The 22,627-nt window shown below is 35.8% G+C and overlaps 1 protein-coding gene across 1 annotated transcript in view; it reads right to left on the bottom strand.

Moving 5' to 3' along the window:
• The window catches only part of LOC142337789 (uncharacterized), an 80,253-nt gene extending 62,171 nt beyond the window's left edge, over nucleotides 1-18,082 (bottom strand). Inside the window, exon 1 of the mRNA XM_075387307.1 lies at nucleotides 17,567-18,082. Coding sequence (XP_075243422.1) covers nucleotides 17,567-17,680 — 114 coding nt within the window. The 5' untranslated portion in view covers nucleotides 17,681-18,082. The remainder of the gene's footprint in view (nucleotides 1-17,566) is intronic.
• Between the last annotated feature and the right edge of the window lie 4,545 nt (nucleotides 18,083-22,627).

The raw sequence follows: 22,627 nt of genomic DNA, 5'->3' as shown, positions 1-22,627 counted from the left end.
CACCGCATTCACCGCCTGATTTATGTAATTTCACCGCATTCACCGCTTATTGTCACGCCCCTATTTTGACGACGGATTTAATGAAATAACGGAAACAAACACTGATAAAATGTTGAAAGCAATAACCACTATTTCAAATAATCAAAAAGAACTTGAGCAAAAACTTGAGCAGAGAAGAGCACCTAAAAATGAGCCACCAGAACAAGACCCAGTTAATATTTTTACACCACATTATCCACAGCAAGTTTATAAACAAAGTTATAGACAAAATTTCCGCCCCCAAAACCAAAATTATCGACCAAATTATCCCCAATATCAGTCTAGTTATCGCCAATTTCAGCCAAATTATCGGCCCCAGCAACAGTACGCCCCCCGTGTTAATAATTACCGAGAGTTTAGACCACAATTTAATACCCCTAGAGCGTTTTATTATAATGAACAGCCACAAACTCGGAATTATTGGACCGAACCTTCAGATAGTCCCCCATTTATTCACCCATCTTATGTTAAAAGACCTGTTTGTCAGTTTCCAACAAAAAATACCCCTCAAAACCTTCTTAGACAGGGTATAGTTTATGATAGTCCAGCACCAGTACACAACCGATATAGCACTCAACAATCAAATCAGTTTAATCGTGCAAGTAACTCTCAAAATAGAAATATGAGAGGTATGAATTTCCCATTTAATCAACAAAAAAACTAATAAAGCCACCCAACTTAAAAAAACAAAACAAAAAAAATAAAAACTCAGTTAACTATTATAACGAAAGCACGTCTAGTCCTAGTTTAGATAAATAATAGAGCCAGTTTATAACAAAAGTAACAAAAAGCGTAGAAAACGCAAAAGTAATAATAATAAAAGTAAAGTTAATAATTCTGTGCAACTCCCAACACAAGTACCTCAATCCGCACCAAAGCCAACACCACATGTTCAGCAATTATTCAGCATTGTTCCACTTTTAGGCAGAACATTGTCCTATGTTAAAGTTAAATTTAATAGAGAATTAGAAAGACGCGCACTAATCGATACAGGAGCATTTGCAAATGTGATAAGTCGTGAGTTTTACAAGGAACTAATTAACACAAATATCAATTCAATAACAGAAATAGAAAAGCCAGATCTAGATAAAGTTAAAATGGCAAACGGAAATATGGTTAAAATTGACAAAGCAATTGAAGTTACATTTAAATTGGGCACACAAACATTTACAGAAGATTTCCTTGTTTTAATTGTCACAACTCCTGTAATATTAGGCAACCCATTCTTTGTTAAACATAAAGTTAGCATCTGCCCAGGACAAAGTTACATTAAATTCCCTGATCAAACTCTGCAAATAAATGAAATAAAGCCAGAAAAGCAACCCAGAAGAGTTGTAAAACGTAAAAAATTCGGAGTTTATACACAGAAAAAGCAAGTCTTGCAGCCAAATCAACAAGCAATATTAGAATGCAAGCTTTACGATAAACTAGAATCTTTCACTGACCTTTGTGGGGTAATAATTCCAAATGAAATCTTTGAAAAAGACAGCGAAGTAATATTAACGTCCTCTTTAAGTAAAGTTGCTGAAAATAATATCCTTTATATCTATGTCTTGAACATTACTGACCATCCAATTACCATAAATAAAGGCGAAGAAATAGCCAAATTCTCATTCTTAACGTCTGATCAAGCTGAAAAGTTGTTAGAAATAGATCCTCAATTAATAAATATAGCAAAAATGAGTGAAAATTATTTAACAGAAATAAATCAATTAATTCAAGTCACAGATACGCCAAAAAGAAAGGCCCAACCAGCAAAGCCGGCCCCAGAATATGAAAAATTGTGGTTCCCAACGCCTGAAAGGTGCCCAGATCCGACATATTTGTCGCCCTTGCAGAGAGATATCTATGAGCAACTGCTAAAACTGCAAGAAATGGAGAAATTAGATCCAAAGGGTAATCATCAGGATAAAATAACATTTATGGGCAAGTTTCCGTGGGAAAAATCAGCCCTCAATGATGAACAAAAAGCAGTAGTAGGTGAACTACTAGTTGAATTCAGTGATATCTTTGCGAAACACAGATTTGACGTTGGATATAATACAGATTTAAAAATAAAGTTAACTCCAGAAAGAAGCATACCAATTTATGAACAAGGACCCCCAACGCCTGTCCATTTGAGAAATGAGTTACAAGTACAACTAGCATTAATGCATTACTACGGACTGATAACAACTTTGTCTCAATCAAGATATAGTAGCTCAACGGAAAAATTCAGGAAGACTTAGACTATTAATTGACTTGAGAAAAGTCAATCATTTGTTGAAAACGATTATGTGAATACAAATTTCCCAATTTCGAACATGAGTGATGCAATAAACTACTTTGCCGGAAAAAAATTGTTCACAAAACTTGATTGTTCTCAAGCATATCATTGCGTGCAAATGGCAGACGATGTATCAGTGCAACTGCTAGCATTTAACTTTGCTTCGAGAACTTATGATTATAAATGTCTTGCACAAGGATTGAATAAGTCAGTAACAGGATTCAGTTCCTTTATTAGACATTACTTGGACCCATGCTTAGCTTCAGGAAATTGTACCCAGTTTATGGATGATATTGGAAATGCAGTAACAAACTTTGAACAATTGGTACCCTCTTTACGAGAAATCTTTACATGTATACGTCAATCCGGACTGAAACTGTCGCCCGAAAAGTGTGAAATAGTAACAGATACGATGAAATTCCTTGGAAATAACATCAGTGCAGAAGGAATATCACCAGAAAAATCAAAAATACCGAAATTTCTTGATAAATTTAAAATGCCGAAAACAACAAAGCAAGTAAAACGACTAATTGGCTTCACGCAATTCTTCCGTAATTACATACCTAATCTAGGTGAGAAACTAATATCCTTTTACAAGCTCCTGATGAAGGATGCAGTAATAGAAACCACAGAAGAACATGTAAAAGCATTAGAAGTAATAAAGAAGGATCTAATGGAAGCAACGAATGTAACTTTGCGATTGCCAAAACCAGGGCTACAGTATGTAATTCTTTGTGACGCTAGTTACCACGGTGCAGGTTTTGTACTAATGGTGGAAGACTACGTAAATGAAACTGGAAAGAAAGAAAAGAAAACATACGCTCCCGTTTCGTTTGGATCGCATTTGTTTAATGCCACACAATTAAAGTTCTCAATATACTACAAAGAGTTCCTAGCTTTGTACTACGCGCTGGACTACTTTTCACACTACATTTGGGGATCAAGCAAACAAGTAATTATACTCACTGACAACAAAAGCCTCACACAATTCTTCCAGTCAAAAGTAATACCACCATCACTCTGGAATTGTTTAGACAGAATACTCGCATTTAACATAGTAATTGCTCACATTCCTGGACGCGCTAATTACGCTGCAGATTTCCTCTCTCGAATGGAGAACGACAAAACAGCAACAATATCTTTAAAATTAACAGATAGAATTCCAGTCAGAGAAATAGAAATTGATACAGAAGCACAAAATCCTGATGTTGAATTGAACGTATTATTTGATATTGACAATTTTGATGACGAAGCTAACAACGCTGAACTAGAAGTCCTTAAAAAACTCGGAGTTTACGAACATTATAAAAAACAACAAAATATTTCACCAATCAGAGAAATTCAAGGGCTATTTAAACTTAAAAGAAAACAAGAAATTAATTCAATTGAGTACCCAAATCCATTAGATGAGTTCCCAGACCTTACAGACAACCTAATTAGCCTCAATTTAGCAGAGGAGCAGCAAAAAGACACAGACATTAGAACAGTAATAAGCTGGATACAACAAAATAATCAACAACCAGATTTAAAGTATGCCTCAACCAATTTAAAAAAGTACCACAAACACTTCAACAGATTAACTCTTGAAGGGAATGTCTTATACCGGAATTTTTATGATGATACTGGAAAAGTACTTCATAAACAATTCTGTGTACCTAAGCATTTGTGGAAAGAGACTATATATAGGCTCCATATTTCACAAACAGCAGGTCACGTAGGCATCAAAGCAACAATTCAGGAATTTAGAAAGCGATTTTATTATCCAGGCTTCACTGAACATTTCATTAGCTTCATCAAAAACTGCCTTACTTGTCTCCAATTGAACAGAGTACCAAAAAGCCATATTACACCAAAGTTATAACCAGTCAGTTCTCTACAATCATATCCAGGAGATATGCTACAAATTGATTTAGTAGGCCCCCTAAAGTCATCGCAGTATAAGTATGTTTTGAGTGCAATAGATGTCTTCACAAAGTACCTATTCGCAGTTCCATTAACAAATGGATATGCCGACACAGTAGCCCGAAAACTAGTAAAGGTATTCTTCCAACACAGCTACATTCCTCAAACAATACTTAGTGACTTAGGAACTAACTTTACTTCTGAATTAATGTCAGAATTAGCAAGTTTACTAGAAGTAAAGTTAAAACATGCCTCACTAAAGCACCCTCAAACTATTGGAGCAGTAGAACGATCTCACGGACCACTGAAACGAATTCTGAAACTTAATACAGAAGAACAATGGAAAAACTGGCATAAATATGTTCCTCTTGCGACCTTTATTCATAATACTTCATATCATTCAGCGACAAATTGTTGTCCTTCAACTTTATTCCATGGCAGAGAACCCATAAAACCCCTTGACATACGGTTCTCCAGAAAAGTAATGGATGCAGTAGCAGTAAACTCTGACTTTGTAAATGAACTGCAAGACGCCATGATGCAAAAGTTTGGAGAAAACAAAGAAAAACTGACGACCGCATACTTGAAGTACAAGAAGTATTATGATCAAAAAGCATCAGCAAAACCAATTCCAGAAAAATCATTCTGTTTACTTTTAAATCCTAAGCTATTAGAGCAATCAACAGTAATAGCTTCCCAAATTCAGAGATGGCTACCGCTATATAAAGTAGAAAAAGTCCTTACTGATTCTAATTATATCATTCGAAAAGTAAATACGAACTACACCCAATGTGTTCATCGCATCAGATTGAAGCCAATTAAACCAAATGAAACTCCTGAAGATCTTGAAGTCATCGATCCTGTAAACTTTCAACCTGATCCGTCGAGAAGACAACACATGGAACCTGACCTATTTGATAAACATATCCCAGAATTAATCAATGAGCAAGAAACAGAGATACAACAATCCAAGAAAGTGAAACAAGATCCAGTCAGAGTGACCATAAATGTTCCCCTAGGTGGACCATTAGCAAGACCAGCAGTAGCAGCACCTCCAGCAGCACCACCGGCCCCACCAAGGGTAGTAGCACCAGCAGTTAGACCACGAACTGCCCCAGTTAATCTTCCAGTAATTGATTCCTCAAGCTCAGATGAAGCAATTCCAAACTTATTTAAGGAAATAAGCAGTTCAGACAAAAATTTAGCTCACCTAAACCTGGACGCAGAACAAATTGTCCGAATACCAGTTAATCCGTTAATTGCTGACGAAATTAGACATCAAGAACCAGAAGTTCGTGTTCCTCTCGTATCATCTTCATCAGATGATGAAATGTTCCCACCAACTCAACAGCCTCGCCCGTCAATAGAACCGTTCGATAGTGACTCGCCTCCAGAAACACGTGAAGAACAATTTGCATTAACTGATAGAAAACTAAGAGCCCGACCTTATCACCCTAAACGACAACCAGAAAAATGTGCTTTCAAATCACCAAAATACCAACAGAAGAAAAATGTCCAAGGATTTAGAATAACTAGACAAATATGGTTACACGATGAAGATAGAACAAACCCTTACCTAACCAACCAAGTTAGAAGATCAGGCAGTCCTAGACCAAAAAACGCACGTGGCAGACTGGAACAAGAAGAAAAACGTGAAGCAATAAATGCATCAGCACAAGCAGCACAACAGTCAAATACGCCAAGTAGAGAGACAAAACTAGACCAAGTTAGAGCAAGTATAGCAAAATATTCAGGGACAAAGCCCAGCAGTTCAACAAACAAACCAGTAACTAGATCTCAATCGAAAAAATCTTCACCAGGCTCATCTAATCAAAATTTAAACTATTTTAGTCAAGAAATAAATGCAACATATCTAAGTTCTCCAACAGATATCTTATATTCACCATACTCTTTTGCACACTGTATATCAGCAGACCTTGCAATGGCAAAGGGATTAGCCCGACAAGTCAAAAGCTGGTACCCAGCAGCCCCAAGTGCAATTAGACTCAAATATCCACCTGATATTGGCTCAGTTTTAGTTTACTTCGACCCCATTTCTGAACGTTATATCTTCAGTTTAGTTACCAAATTTAGATACTACCACAAACCCACATATGAATCCGTATTAGCAAGTCTCTATGAACTGAGAGAATTAGTAATAGATGCAGGCATTTCACACTTAAGTCTTCCAAAACTCGCCAGTGGCTATGATAAAATGGATTTTAACATCATTTTTGAGCTTATATGTCAAGTCTTCGACCCTCTACCCATAACCATCTATATCCATTAGCATGTACAGACCCAGTACAGTCTAGCAGTACCCTTCATTTGCCCCAAAAGCCCAACAAGCCTGAGCAACTTAGCCCTAAAGTCCAAAAATCGCCAAAAATTCGAAAAATTTTGACCTCAAATCCTAGTTATTTTGTTATATCTCCAGAACTATTTGACTGAACCTGGATTAACCTATTGTTCTGAAAATTCCTCATCCAGTAGAAGCGATTCCAGCTATTATTGACCCCATCCGACCCGTTCTAAGTATCATAAACTTAGCCTAAAATTGACCTTTCCAAAAATCCTAGGTTCACTTCAGAAAAATAGTCATAAAATTGTAAAAAAATGCCCCGATCACCCCAAATTTTTGCGCTGCAGCATTTTTCAAGCCGAAAAACTGACATACAAATTTTGCAGCGATTTGGAGAACTTTAAAAATTGAGTGACGCTGGAGCCCTCAATTTTTGACACTTTTCGAATCCGTTCGAATTCAATCATAACTCCCACAAAAAACCTCCAATTGACCCATTTTATAGCCCTATATCATCCTACTGCTCACGCTTGACATCCCAGTACCCAAAAATCTTGTCAAAACTCAATAAAAGTTGAGTTATGACAAAAATACCGAACCCTACCAAAGTGTGCTAAAATTGATTAAAATGTAGTGTAAATTATACCCCAAAAATATGCCAAAAACTGTCCCAAATGTCTCCAGCAGCTACCCCCAGCTGCCACCCACATGGTAAAACCTCAAACAACCGTTAAAACCCAATATATCCAAGTATATGTTGAAAAATGATGAAAAAACGAAAATTGCGCTTCTGCTTCAATTCACTGCTTCAAAAATTTTGTCATTTAATTTCCCACATGACCCGCTTGAAGCCACCTATACCCCCTACAACCCTAGTGCAACCCACCACTAGCCTCGCAGTACCATAAAAACCAGTCCCTGCTCGTCCCAGTATCAACCCTGAAGACTTAAACCCAAATAAGCTCTCAAAACGCCACAATTTTGTCAGGAAAAATTCAGTTATTTCCAGCTAGAGTCAATATTATTCACTCCTGACAGCAATTAACCATACCATCAGCACGCCCACATCTATAACTCTCAGAATATGCACTCCCAGCCCCCTAGTGCCAATACAAGCTGAGAAAACACTGCCAAAATAACAAAAATCACAAAAATTTAAGTGTAATTTCCAGAAAAAGTGATCAAAAATGCATCTTAATACCTGAATATGCCCAATTTTATTGTTAATTCAGTTAGCGCTACTCATGAGCAGTCCAACCATAGCAATATCAATCATTTTGAACAAGTTTGCTTAGCCTCATAGCCAATAACCTATCCCCTAACTGGGCCTTTCCAAAAAACCCAGGTTCACTGCAGCAAAAACGTTATAACTCGTGAAAAAAAAGTTGCAACCGCCCAAATTTTTGCGCTGCAGGGTTTTTTGAGCCGATAAAGCGATTCACCAAATTTGAGCTCAATCGAAGCATTTTAAAAATTGAGTGACGCTGGGCCCCTCAATTTTGGAGACTTTTTGAAAATTTACGAACATGTTCATAAAATCCGAAATATTGATCAAAAATCTGATACTATTAGCTTAAAACGTCCGCATGCTCAAGCTGTACACGCCCATATTAAAAGTTTTGAAAAATTTTAAGTAAAATGTTGAAATAATAGTAAAAAACTGAAGCCTACCAAACTCTTCTCAAATTTGTCAAAACAGAGCCAAAATTAGACTATAAAAATAGTATCAAATAGCCGAATTATGAGCCCATATTCAATATTCAGTCTCCCTAGTAGTTGTCCAAGCCTAATCAACCAATAAAATTGCATAGAAATTCATAAATGTTGAAAAAAGTGAAAAAATCGAAAATTGCACATATTTCACAAAATTTGGTCCGAAATTCTAAAGTGAAAAACTCAACATATTATAGTCAAATCATGCATTAAACCACACCAAAAGCTGCCACCAACATAGTACATAGTACTCACTATCATGAACCACAATTACCGCCAAAAATTAATCATCTTCAACCCATGTCAACTTATGCACAAAACATGACGCATCACAAGTAAAAAATCAGTAAATTTCACAGAAAATCTGGCATAAAACCTCAGTTAAACAACTCCCAACCTACCAAAATGCTACCTCTGATAACCATAGATATCAGCACTAACAGTTAGCACCTGATTTAGGCCACTAGAGAATCACCAGACCGACACATGTCTCGAAGAAGCTCAATTAGTGGAAAAATCATGCCTGAAAATTAGCATTTTGGACGCAAAAATCAATGTTGTGACCCGATAAATAGCTTCAAACCCTATAATTCACTAATATACATTAGTACCAAGCACAGACAGTACCATTTTAACCATTCAATACCGATAATGTATGAACAGTGACGACTTATTCAGACCGAAATTTCAAGATTCAAAAATAGCCAGGTTCAGATCACAAAAACAATCATAACTTTGCGAAAAAGGCTTAAATTGCGCCAAATTTTTGCGCTGCAGGGTTTTTTAAGCCACTGAAGCGACATACCAATTTTGAGCCCGATTGGAGCAATTTAAAAATTGAGTGACGCTGGAGCCCTCAATTTTTCGCATTTTTCGTTTTTTCAGACATCAGTAAAAAAGTTGACCAAAAAGTGTCCAAAAACCTGAATTTATTGCATAGTTATTCCCCACCGATGTCTACTGAGTGGGCCAAGCCAAAAAATTTGCCCAAAGTTCAATAAAAATTGAAAAATTCACATATTTGCCACACTAGCCCTGATGCGGAAAAATGACCAAAATTACGAAGAATTTACATGTAAAAATTAGTACCAAATACTCTTCTAAACCAGTTCAAATTACACACAAGTGCTGCTAACAACCAGAATAAGCATCTAGAACCATTAGAACCAGTCCATGATCAATAATTTACAAGTAAATTAAAGTTAATGCTCAAAAATCAAAAAAGTCGTTATGTCACCAGAATTTCACCTTCATCAATATGTCATTTTAAATACACACACCGCAATGAAAATGTTACCACATGCTCACACACACCACAGTTCCTAGTTCCAACTGTAAAAACTAACTATCAAAGCTACAATTGCCAAATAACACGTAAAAACTCACTTATAAATGACATTAAAATACATGATGAATACAATTGCACCGACACTAGTCATTTCTCATCGGCGCTATCTTCAGCCACGGTACCACCACCACTAGTACTCTGACCGGCCTGACCCCTTGTCCTAGTAGAACGAGTCAAGTACCGCTCAGCATCATCCAAACTGAATAAATGCTATCAAAATATATAAACTACCTCAAAATAGCACTAAAATTCGATTAATTTGGCACAACAACAGTTAAAATACTCATTGCTATAATGACCGCTAATAGTTAACAACACATGACGTAAAACACACATTATCACTCTGAACACACACTTACACCCTTCACTAACATTTAATTATTCACTACGCCTCACTAATTCTGCCTGTTTCTCCCCTTACTATGTCCTCAATTCTTCCCAACAAAACAAGTTTTGATATATACTAATTACTATGATATTAGTAGCACCTTATTAAATATTAGTAGCACCAAGTATTTTAGTCAGTATATTAGGATATATTACATCAAACTACAACTAAACATATACAACTACAAGTCAGTTAATAAGTTAAATAAATAAATAAAAATAACTAGTTAAACTGCCGTCTCCTCCAACTCAACTCCTCCCTCATCTTCCTGATCTTCAATCTCTTCCCTCTCCCTCCTTCTTCCCACACATCTTCCTCTCCTCCTCCTTCTCCACATCCCAACAATCCCGAATAATAAGAATAATATTATGAATACTAATAATAATATTGAGTCCCAGTCCAATCCATCTCCTCCATCTTCTAAGCTATTAACTACTGCTGTACTATTATTGATATTACACTCTGGGTGCCGCAAACGAGACCAGTGAACCCAGTTCCTTGATACATACCTGGTCCCGTTGCCGCAGCACCCCAGAGTGATATTATTCGGGCCGACAGTAATATTAAAGCACATACTGACAACAAATAATCTGAAAAACTCGAAAAAACATGTAAAGACTGCAAAATTCGACCACCCCAACCACTATCCCCATTATCACACACCCATCATTCAACCAAATAACCACACTTCAACATGTTTAAACGCCATATTTAGTAGTAATATCAATAAACATACACATCAACACACATGATCACAAAATAAAGTACACCTGAAATGAACAAACATCACATAAACAAGTGCCATATTGAGAAAACCAGAATTAGAAGCCTGAGTACAGTAAATAAATGAACAAAAAAACACCGGAAGACCAAAGAGAACCAGTTGAAACACTCAGAAGAGCCACATCAGTAGAAGATTGTCCTGAAACATAGTTGATATTATTGAAATACGAAAATGTTACTTACAATTGTGTTAAATCTCGTACTTTTCGGCCCCACTTTTGTGACTCCGATTAACACAGCAGCAGCTCTGGATAAAGGAATCATCTTCCATAAGGAAGGAAAGATCCTAATTTAGAAAAGATCCTAACAATAGAAGCCGAAATTGAAGTCCTTAAATTACGCAACGAGACTGAAAAACTCAATACCAGAGTCGAAGAAGACCCTCACAATCGACAAAAATCAGCCGCTCCGCTTGCAATTGCAGCCGCAGTCGCTGGAATTGGACTTTTCGGTCCAGGAATAGCAAGGAGCAGCGGACGATGCGGTGGAATCACAGGAATTTTCGGATCTTGTCAGCGAACGTCTCAAAACGCTGAAAATATCGATCGATTAGCTAACAGTTTCCATAGCCTCAACGACTATGTCATGGAAATCGGAGCACAAACCGATGAGAAATTTTTCCTAGTTGCTGACGAACTTGCAAAGTTTTACAAAGTTCAAAACGAAATGCAAGAAAACCAGAACAGAAACTGGAAACTAGTAGAGGAACAGTTTGCAATTATAGATCACAATCTGAACGCACTAGCCTCCTGTATGGAAATTCAATTATCACAGCAACAATTGAACTTTAACTTTGACACAGCAGCATCATTACTTCTTACCCTTTATGCAGATATCAAAAGTTACAGAGCAGCCTTATATTCCTTTCGAATTAATGTTATAAATGCAATTCCTACTTTACTTGACAAACGTCTTCCAATCTCATTAGTACCTCGTAAATCTTTGATAAAGATCCTTGATGCAGTCCATGATAGCCAAAAGAACGCCCCAGATCGTCTAACCTTGGCAATACCCATGACTGACATACTTTCGTACTACGATGCGAAATTAGTACAAGAGATTTCGACAGTTGAAGACGGACTTTTACTGACACTAGCCATTCCCCTAGCCTCTAGCCAGACAGTGTTGGAAGTTTATCGTGCAATAAAAATCCCTATGCCTCAGAAGGACTCCGTAGACGCCTTAAGATATGTAATAGAGGGAGAATACTTAGCAATCTCGGAAGGACAGATGGAAACTACAGTACTGACGAAAGCTCAGTATGACAACTGTCTTGAATCGCCACGATACCGAATCCGTCATGAGACAATGGAAACCCACATTGGATTCTCATCGTGTCTAGCAACCCTCAAGTTTCACCACACAATCTCAGCATTGAAAGTATGTGATACAGATAAGGTTGTATTACCCAACCCAGAACGAGCACAGAACCTTGGATACGGAATTTGGCTCCTAACATCAGCTTCAAGTGATTATACCCTTAGTGAGATTGGTCCGGATGAAAATGGCCGACACATCAATGTTCCTCATAAAGGTTGTAACATCTGTTTAGTCACATTAAAATGTGGACATACAATGTTCAGTGACCACATTAAAATCCGAGCTGATTTACAAAGCTGTCAGTACCTTCCAGCAACGAGAATTAATGTAAAATTACCAGATCCACTTGCACACTTAATTGACTCAGTACCTAACATAAACGACCTTCCTAAATATGATTCCAGTACTGAAGCCAACCTCGATTTATTGAAGAAAGTTAAAACCGAATTTATTTACTCGAATAGAAAGTTATCAACAGAGTCAATAGATGCTGTAGCAAAGCCAATTACCACCGAAAAGAAGTCATTTAAACCAGCACTGATCGACAAACTTGAATCCTACGTTCCAATCAAACTTTCTCTCTCGCTAACAATCATAGTCTTTATCGGAAATCTAGCCCTACATATTCTCTTCATGTTCTTATACCATAAAGTAGCCTTTGTACGACGAATGGTGCCAAATTTCATGAAGCTTAGCGGAACCAATGTACCGCTTAATCCAGTAGTTTCCGTACCTAAACATCTGAAAGCAGACGTAATTACTACTCTCGCCAAACAACTCAAGCAACCGCCAACAGTCATTTCTCCAGAAGAACTTGGAACTCTCAAGCGACAAAGACGAAACTCAATGCCAGCAACCTCAACATTATCAATGAACACTCTTGACAGATTCAATACAGACGACGAACTGGACAACCAAGCTCAACCCCGAGAGGAAAGTATGCTTTGAGTTCTTGAAAGTCTTATATAAGTTTGACAAGTATTATTCTTATAACAAATTAAGTACTCCTTCACTCAATAAGCTTAACTAATCAGTGCTTTATATACTCAAAATAACTGTTCACTTCCAGAAATTAACCAGTGCTTTAAACCATCCATTCAACCAGTATCCTACTTCACCTCCTTCTCAAAGTTTAGAGCCATTATTCAAAGAAATAACCATGATTATTTCCAGTGCTAATTCCCGTTATTCTCTTAACCTTAACTTTAAATTATGTTCCCACTCTTTACTCTGAAATTAGCGCACTTTCACATCTTTAATGTTCCTTCAAAGCTCTTAATCTTGTCTTAACTTTCCTCACTTTAATCTCTATCTCAATTGTCTCAACTTAAACTTTGTTTCTCCTAACTTCATTAATTGTCTTTAAATTAAATGCTTTCGTTCCTAACACTTTTCTAAGAAAACATAAATTGGGTGGCTCCAACAAAAATATGTTTATATTCTCATACTCGTGCAGATTATATGTTTTATAGAAAAAACTGTAAAAACCCAGTTCCTTCTCAAAATTTTCATGGAAAATTTTCATAAAGTCGGGTAGTGTCACGCCCCTATTTCGTCCCTCATAGTTACGTGATGATTTTCCTTTAAAATACCCATAAATAAGTGCTATAATTTAGTTCATATTCAGTTAGTTTCAAGGCCATATATAGCCAGTATTTCCATCTAGGCCTGTAACCCCTAATTTGTTTATGTTTATGAAAAACAACCGCAGATTGACAGTTTTACTAGCAAACACTTCAAGTGCCTAAAAGCCTCAATATTTACTTTTTGAGTTTCTTGATGATAAATTCACATAATCAGTAAATATCTTCATGAGAGATTATGTACTTGGTGAAGTAATTATTCTGATAAAGTAGGTGCTAACACGGAATTGTATATGTACTGAACAAACACCAAGAGACGTACAAAAGCCGGAAATTGCCCAACTTGTAAATCAGTAAATATTTGCGAAGGACCAATACAACTGAAGGCACAGTCCTGCGGAACCCACTATCAGCAGAACACCGGAGAACCAGCCTGACAATCAGTTGCCTATCATCTTATAAAACTTGATAAAACTTGAGAAACCTCTTGTTAAAATTATTAAACAATTCTTGCTAAAAATAATTAAAGATTGAACTGGAAATTCTCTTGAAACCTCCAAGTTTGATAAACTTAGTTACAGAAGAAATAGCGACTAACTTAACACTGAAATGCAAGGCAAACTAGTGGATATATCACGCATCTGAACCGCTCAATAAAAGGCTATTACTAGCTAATTTTATTCAAATTATATCCGCTAAAAATCGCACTGTGAGACACCAAAATAAGTCCTTGTAAAATGCCAATTATTCAAGTCAATTACATCTAATATAAACCTCAATAAAACCACGAGGAACATTATTAAAAATCAGTGCGTAACACTTATCTTACTCAATTTTCCGCATTCACCGCTTATCTTACATAATTTTGCATTGAATGGTGGTGACACCTCGGCCCGGGTTGGTGATCTTGGTGACTTTTTTTACCTTAATCAACTTGGTTACGCAAGACAGATAGCTCAATTACAGGAGGCAATTGGGATAGAGAAATCAATGATACCGAAACATTATTTAGATTTGATGTCCAGTTATGTTCATTTTTTTTCTTGAAAATCAATTATCACAAAAATTGACTTGCTGGCTCTGTGATGACTTCCATAGTTTTAATTGAAATATCATATCGTAACGTCTTCTGGACTCCGCATTGGGCGAGAGAGCAAGTTTTCATCAGACTTTCAAGTGCTTGCTCCTCCCCTCTTAATGGCTGACAAATTCTAAGGAACTTTCAGATAGAGCGATCCGTTTTCGGTTGGATAAGGGAAAAAATTCGAGGTGCATTTTCACAGCTTAATTAATTTTGTGGCAATTTAACTTCTCAAGAGAGAACTTGTTAAGGATGGACTGCTTTCTATGCAGAACGATTGCAGACTCAGTATTTTTTTGTCAAACATTTAGGTCATTTAAATAACAAAAGGTTCTAAAAACGCAATGAACAAAATAAAACAAAATAAAGAGGAAACTGAAAACAATCTGCAAAGAAAATCGACAGCGGAAATAATTTTTTTAAAAGGCAGAAAAAGCATTCCAGTTTGTGTTCAAACTAAAAAATTGAACATCTAACTTAACCAAAACCTAATTTCATAAGTTTAATTTAAGTTGATAGTTTGTTTTCCTACCTATTACAAAACAAAATTTAGACATTTGTAGTCACATTCAATGTTGAATATTGAAATGCCGTACGCACGGAAAAAAACTCAAAATTTTGGGTTGAGCCTGATTTAAAAATTAGCGTTTAGAAGCTGAAGTCATTATTTGCAAAAATTTGTCATCTCAATAATTTGATCATCGAGTTATATGGAAAGCAATGAAATTGTTATAAATGCTCTGCAATTCCAACAAAAATTTCCTTAAAAATTGCCAATTTTTTTTTTAAATTAGGAAGTGAACTTTAGTTGGATAAACATCATGTACGATATGAGCTGAAAAGCAATGAATTTTCATAAAATTGCCTATCCTAAAATTTGTCAACTCAATGTATTTGCCACACGACTCTCGCACATTCAGCACAATTCAAGGAGAAGCCACTCCTGAAAATGCTCTGACATCTCGACCCGGTGGGATTTAATAACGATTTCAATCAACTAGGGAACATTTGTTAATTTTTCAAAAACACAAATTTTTCAAATACCGACACCTAAAATTACATATCACGCTCAGTTTCCGTACGATATAACAATCTTTCTGTTAAAAACTGGTAAGATATTCATTCTAGAAAAAGAAAGTTTTGATTTATTAAAATAGAGTCCGCCAGATCTTAAGCACAGTGGTTAGGTGGTAAATTTTTTTATAGTATGCTCTTATCATTCCTATATTTTGATGTGAAAACAGCACAGATATAATTTTGCAAACAATATCTTTAGTATGTTTGAGGCTCCTTATGATTTTTACGAACAACATTGACAATACAACGTGTAATGTGTTCTTCTTTGTTTACTTCAGTTTCCTACTGATTTTCGCGTTGAAAAATTGTACTTCAGACGCTCACAGCAATGACATAAAATATTAAACTTTGTTATTTGTATTTGCAGTAACTGAAATCATTCTACCCGATTTTGAGATTTCAACTCTTGAATAAGCTTCAATTTTTTTGTGCTTGAATTTATTTAGTGCATCAATTCAGAAGCGTTTTTGTTGGTTTAAGTTGTCATAGAGGTAGCTGCAAAATTCCTAATTGTCGTATTGATAGGAGATTTACGAGGGTCGTTTTTGAAATTAATCCCAATTTAGGCTCTCTTTCATTTCCCTCTAATTGTCACGTAGTTAACCATCGTGGAAAAATCTAACTGTGGACAACTTTAGTGGGAGTGTACAGCAATGACAATATTTTGTCACAGTTGTCAGCGTTTGCTCAAATACAGGTATCGCTGACTAAATGTGACGGTTATAACCGACTATGAGAATTATTTGAACTAGTTTTGATTACTGTAACTGTTATTGACACACACTTGTTTTTCTGAATTTAAAAGATGGATGTGGAAGACAGTGAAAATTCGAGCACCATTAATCAATGAAATGTACTATTTGCAGATTAATCTTCTAGTAGATCGGACTGCCCTGCGGATATTTCTACCCGAACTAGATTTCTACGCAAAATATTTGCGAAGTTCAAAACTAGCGTTTATTTCTTATTCACACTACGATGTAACCCGGGTCGAGGTTTTTGGGTAAATTTTCGTAAGAAATGCGGTGAATGCGGTGAATTTTCGTAAGAAATGCGGTGAAATGCGGTGAAAAAAAATAATTTTCACCGCTCATTTCTTACATCTTTTTGCGGTGAATGCGGTGAATCGCGGTGAATTATTTTTTTTTCACCGCGTTCTCGGTGGCGGTTAATTATTTTTTTTCACCGCTTAATGCGATGAATTATTTTTTTTCACGGCTTTCTCTCAAGCGGTGAATTATTTTTTTTCACCGCTTAATGCGATGAATTATTTTTTTTCACGGCTTTCTCTCAAGCGGTGAATTATTTTTTTTCACCGCTAGATGCGGTGAAAAAAATAATTAATCGCATCAAGCGGGGAAAAAGAATAATTCACCGCGATTCACCGCATTCACCGCAAAAAGATGTAAGAAATACGTGGTGAAAATTATTTTTTCCCCGCATTTCACCGCATTTTTTACCAAAATTCACCACCAAACCTCGACCCGGGAAGTAGGTCTCTTTTTGACTCTTGAAAGCAGTTCAATTTGTCTGACCATGAACATGACCATTGACTTATGTCGAAATCCTTTCACTTATTTCGAGCAGTGTCGCATATGACTTTTATCCATCACAATCATTAATGTCCCAAGCTCTTCAAGAAGTTATCAACTAGATTGCGTAAAAGTTTGGAAACTGTGTTTTGGGACCAAAATGAAATGAATCCTTGCAGTCAACGGTGAACACTTGTATTAGAATGAGTCTAAAACTGGGACTTGTACTTACAATTTTTGTTTTGGTCTTCTCGATTTTTGTGAACTGTGTTGACAGTTTTCTGTCTGTTTTGGGTTCTTCGGGTGATACCCGATTAGGTTTATCACTTGAGGGCGCGCAACCCATTCTGCACACAGTAATTCAATAAAGCTAAAAATTATTTTTTTACTGAAATTGTATTTTGTAGTCTCAGATAAATTGAAATAGTCGAGAGGAAGAAAACAAGATCAGCTGTATAATAAAACCATAGCTCCTTGGCACTGATAAAAGCCAGCTTACTATGTCATACTAATTATAATTTTTAATGAAATTTAATGAGAATATTATCAAAGTAAGACTAAAAAAGGCAAGCTAAACTATACGTTCAAAATAATTAAAGCTAAGGCACTCAATGTAAAGCAACGTACTAGTCATTGATTTTAAAAACAAGCAACTTTGTTTATAAGAAAAACGCTTTTCAAGCTGAATTTAATAGTTGCTTTATACTTTGGTAATTATTTGACGTCAAAGAACAATGCAAACTGAATTACACCTTTCGGTTCAATTTTTTTTCAGCCAATTTCTGAGTCATATTCAACAATTGATAAGAAATAAAAGAAATAAATCTTATTGTTTCTAAACGTCAATTTTAAGCGTACTAAGCTGTTGTGAAGAAAAATACGAAAAGTTTGTGCAACTTTTAAAAATGATAAAATATTTTTTCAAAACGAATTATCGAGCAAAGTAAAATCAATTTATGAAAACTTTTTCCTCTTTCAAAAAGTCTGCGATTAAGAGCAAAATTGTTTAATGCGTGAACAAAATCAAAAATCTGCACTAGAATTGCATTCAAAGCTACCTATAAATATTAATAAATCGAACAGCAAATTGTTGTGGCGTGCTATATGCTAAAATTGTGTTTTGTATAAATTTTTCCGCTGTTCTTTAGTTTTCCTCTTTATTCCAGCTTTTTTCCTTTGATAGTGAAAAAGCACGTGCAAGCAACTTTTATACTAGGAAAACAGCCAAATTAATAAAACATTCTGAAAAATTTGGTTATCCAAGTCGAGCACTACACCAACTTAGACGGAGCATATACTCCTAAATAAATTTTCAATTAATGAACAAATTTCTCATTATGAATAAATAATTAATAACCATTTAAAAGAAAAAATGTCCATCAGTCTGGAATTCTAAATTCTTTCTCTAGTCCTTCGTTTGTTTGCCCTACTTGTTTTGACTACAATGAGATGCTAAGAGCTTTACCCAGAAATTGCCCGCCAAGGTAGTCCCATGCTCTAGTTCAATGCTTCTATTATTGACCCCTCTATAAGATTTGGTCCTGTAATGTACATTAAACCTATTCTTTAAGTAGCTCCAAGTGGTTTTGGAGTTTTTAATTGTGTAATATCTGATAAATTTCTGATTTTTTTTCCTGTTACAGCCCCGCCGGGGGCCGATCAACAGGTCGAGAGACTAAAAGGACAACAATGTAGTTTGTTTCAACAAGACGACCAATGCATGCCTTACCAAATTAAAAATTATTATTATTACTTTTATTACTGTTTTATTACTGTTAGTTTTGTTGGTTGCTGACCAAAACCCGGTGATTGGTCCATGAGAACCTAAGTTGAACAGGTATCCGAAGGTTATAAAACATGCTGCTACACTGCAAAAAGTGTAGATTCTAGCAGAGCGCCGAAAATAACCTTGAACTAAAATATCAGCATATGATCTCATTTTGAGAAAAAAATTAATAAGGAATCTGTCAACAAAGAAGACAAACTGAACTTAAAGAACCTGAAATTTTGAATTCTCAGTCTATTTTTCTCAAACCAATCTAAGTCAAAGAAACAAAAATAAAGTTCAAAGTACTCTTTGATTTTATATATTTAACTGCATTCGCTGCTTCACGGAAAGTCAAACGAATTAAGTAACAAAAAACAAGATAATTTGTGCTAATTATTATTAATGTATGTACAATCAAGTTCAATCAATTTAAAAGGCATCAATAATTAAAATAGAAAGTTCGAAATTTCGGAAGGATGAGTTTATGCTCCTGTTTTTTCAGAGTTTTTCTTTTAAAACCAATTGATTGCTCTTGTTGCTGGGAGCCATTTCAAGCGCCGGGAGAGGCTTCTGCTGGCTCTGCTTGCTTTCACTCTTTTTCTTGGTGTTCTTGGCTAGCCTTGTAGAAGTTGATTGGTTCTTTGTATTTCAATGCGTGGTAAGATATCAATAAATTTTTTTCATTCAAAGTAAAAAAAGTCGTTTATTCAGAAAAATTATTCAAGAAGTAATAAATATTGAGAGTGGGAAAAGTAGATAAAAAAAATAAAAATTGGGCTGCGCTCGCGTCAGTGAATGAATTACTGAGCTTCATTTGATCAGAGAATTAAAGGGCTGCGCTAGTCGTAAAAAGTGTAATTCGTGTAACTTTGTTCATGAAGGCAAGCGTTAAGACGCGTCAAAATAAATTGAGGGACGGAATCGTAATGAAGATTGAAGTAAAATACAGAAGGAAAAATAAGTTAAAAGTGCTATGCTAACCTAAACCTTAAAGCCACTGAACCAAACCGCGCATAGCACTGTATTATGTCGTTAGTTGTATAACCGTAACTTAACTTTGATAAAGATATCAGTGGAGTGAATGTGAAAAAATGAGAACATTTTCCAGGTTTAAAATGATGTTAATCGATTAACATTCTTCAGAAGATAAAAGCTGTGTAAATTGCTGTTGTTTTACTTGTGTTTTTCACAGCTAAGCCCCGAATTTACTAGTTGAGCGGCTGGCTTAGCTGTTCGGTTAGGATGTTGTTGGTTCGAATTTTGCCCCAAATTAACTACGCAAGCGGCTGGCAATAAGTCATTGAAAGATGGTTGTTCTGGCTTTTCTACGATATTGAAACTGGTAAAGAACATTAGCAGGACAGATGATCCATTGTGCTTTGATAACTGTTTTTTGGAGTTTTTCTCTTTTTCTGGATCAGTTCAAGTATTGATTCGATCTTGTTTTTTTTGCCCGTTTCAGGTACTCATTTGCTAATCTAATCCGAAAATCTCTTACTGTAGGTATATTGGCCTCTTCATGGAGTTTTTTGACTCTGTACCAGCGGGGTTTCCTCATACAAAGTCTTAGTGCTCTATTTTGGGTCAGTTATATGTAGTTGATAATTGAATTAGATGGGTCAATCCAGCAGGCATTCGCATGGAAAAATAGACGTCAAACCCATGATTTATACAAGGTCAGTAAGCACTCTTCATCAATGTTGATCTGACTGAGCCGCCATTGTTGGTAAATTCTTTTGTTTGCTCTTGCCACCTAACTTTTGCAGTGTTGGTTCCACTTTAGATGTGGGGTAAGGTTTACGCCAAGAAATTTGATTGAATTTGCGCCTTCAATTCTTGTACCATTGATTAAAAGGTTTAAACTGGAAACTTTTTTTGTCGGATTTTTAAAAAAGCATAAAATTTGTTTTGCCTGAATTTATTCTTATATTCAGTTTTTCGCACCATTTGATCAATTTGTCTAGAGAATACTGAAGTTTATCTTAAAATATTCTACAGGAGCGCGACCTGTAGTAAAGGGCAAAATCATCAGCAAATTGAAAAAATTGTGCCGGTTTTTCAGGAATACCGCTGTCATATACCAAGAAGAGTATTGGTGCAATGACGCTGCCCTGAGGTACTCCACCTAGTGTTGAAAGTGTTCCAATTTTTGAGTTATTAATTTTCACGAAGATGCTTCTCTGAGAAAGAAAAGAGTTAACCCATTTTATCAGAGGTTTATGCACACCAATTTGTAGCAGTTTGTTTTGAAGTCCTAGTCTCCACACTGCATCAAAAGCTTTTTCAATATCTAGGCAGACAAATCCGACCGTTTGGGACCATTGAAATGCTTCTGTTACGTGCTGAGAAAATTTTAGCAAATTATCAGTTTTGCAACGGATCCTTCTATACGCACTTTGCATTTCACCGAAGACATCATTTTCTTCACAGTGCGCTACGACAAAATTCTTTACTGCGGTTTCACAAACTTTTGCAATGCAATTGGTTAGGCTGATTGGTCGGTAATTTTCTGCATCTTTTTTGTTTTTTTCGGCTTTGGTAACATTTTGACTTGTGACTCTTTCCATGTAGTTGGAACATAAGAATTGTTTATTGAGCTAGTAATCAGGAGACAAATATATGCTTTGAGGCATTTAGGTAACCTTTTCAGGTTGTTATAGATGATTTTATCTGGTCCTGGACTTGATCTTCTTGTTTTGTTCAAAATTTGTTCATAATCGTCTACTTTTATGATGCAGTAGTCATTTGGTTCAGTATTTTTGTATTGGAGAAAAATTTTTGTCTCGTTTTCGACTTTCTCGAAGTGCTCATTTAGTTCCAAGTTTTCGTATGTATGATCTTTCATTGTATTCTGTAGAAGAGTTTTGAAGATTTCGCCTTTCTCAATGTCTGTTTTCGCTCTGAGTTTTTTATATGAGACTTCAACACTTTGTTCAGTTTCATTTGTTTTTTTGAATCACCACATAAGGCTTTAACTGCTCTCCAAAAGCTTTTGCTTCCCTTATTTTGAGCACTTGCGATCAATTTTGATTGCTTGATTTTTTCCGATCGTTTCATGGACCTCTTTATTTCTCTTTGGAGGAAGTTTATTTCCTTTTTCAGGAATTTGTACTGTTCTCCGTTTGTTCTTTTCAGCTCTCTTCTTTTTTTCTTCTTTTGGCGGATAAGTTCAGTAGTTTCTTGTCCAAAGGGAAATCTTTTTTGTTGGATAAACAACTAGTGTAGCGAGAATTGAATGATCTTTACAAGTAATTCATTTAGTTGATCTAGTTCTACTGCTTTTGGATAGACTGGTGGATATAGCACAGAGTTTTTGTATTCTTGTCTGACAATCTGGTTGAATTTTTTGAAGTTGATTTTTGCCTTCAAATCGAATTTGCTCTGAGTCATTATATTCAGGGTAGTAATGGTTGAGCTGTGGTCACTACCAAAGTCATCGGAAACGTAAAATGTGTCGAAAGATTTGAAGACTGACCGATCGGCGAAATGTAGATCAAGCATATTTCGACATTCTCCTTGATATGA

This window comes from Convolutriloba macropyga, chromosome 4, assembly GCF_964194025.1.
Source record: "Convolutriloba macropyga chromosome 4, txConMacr16.3, whole genome shotgun sequence".
Lineage (NCBI taxonomy): Eukaryota > Metazoa > Xenacoelomorpha > Acoela > Convolutidae > Convolutriloba > Convolutriloba macropyga.
Note: the sequence above shows the minus strand (reverse complement) of the source record. Positions and strands in the feature narration are given on the sequence as shown.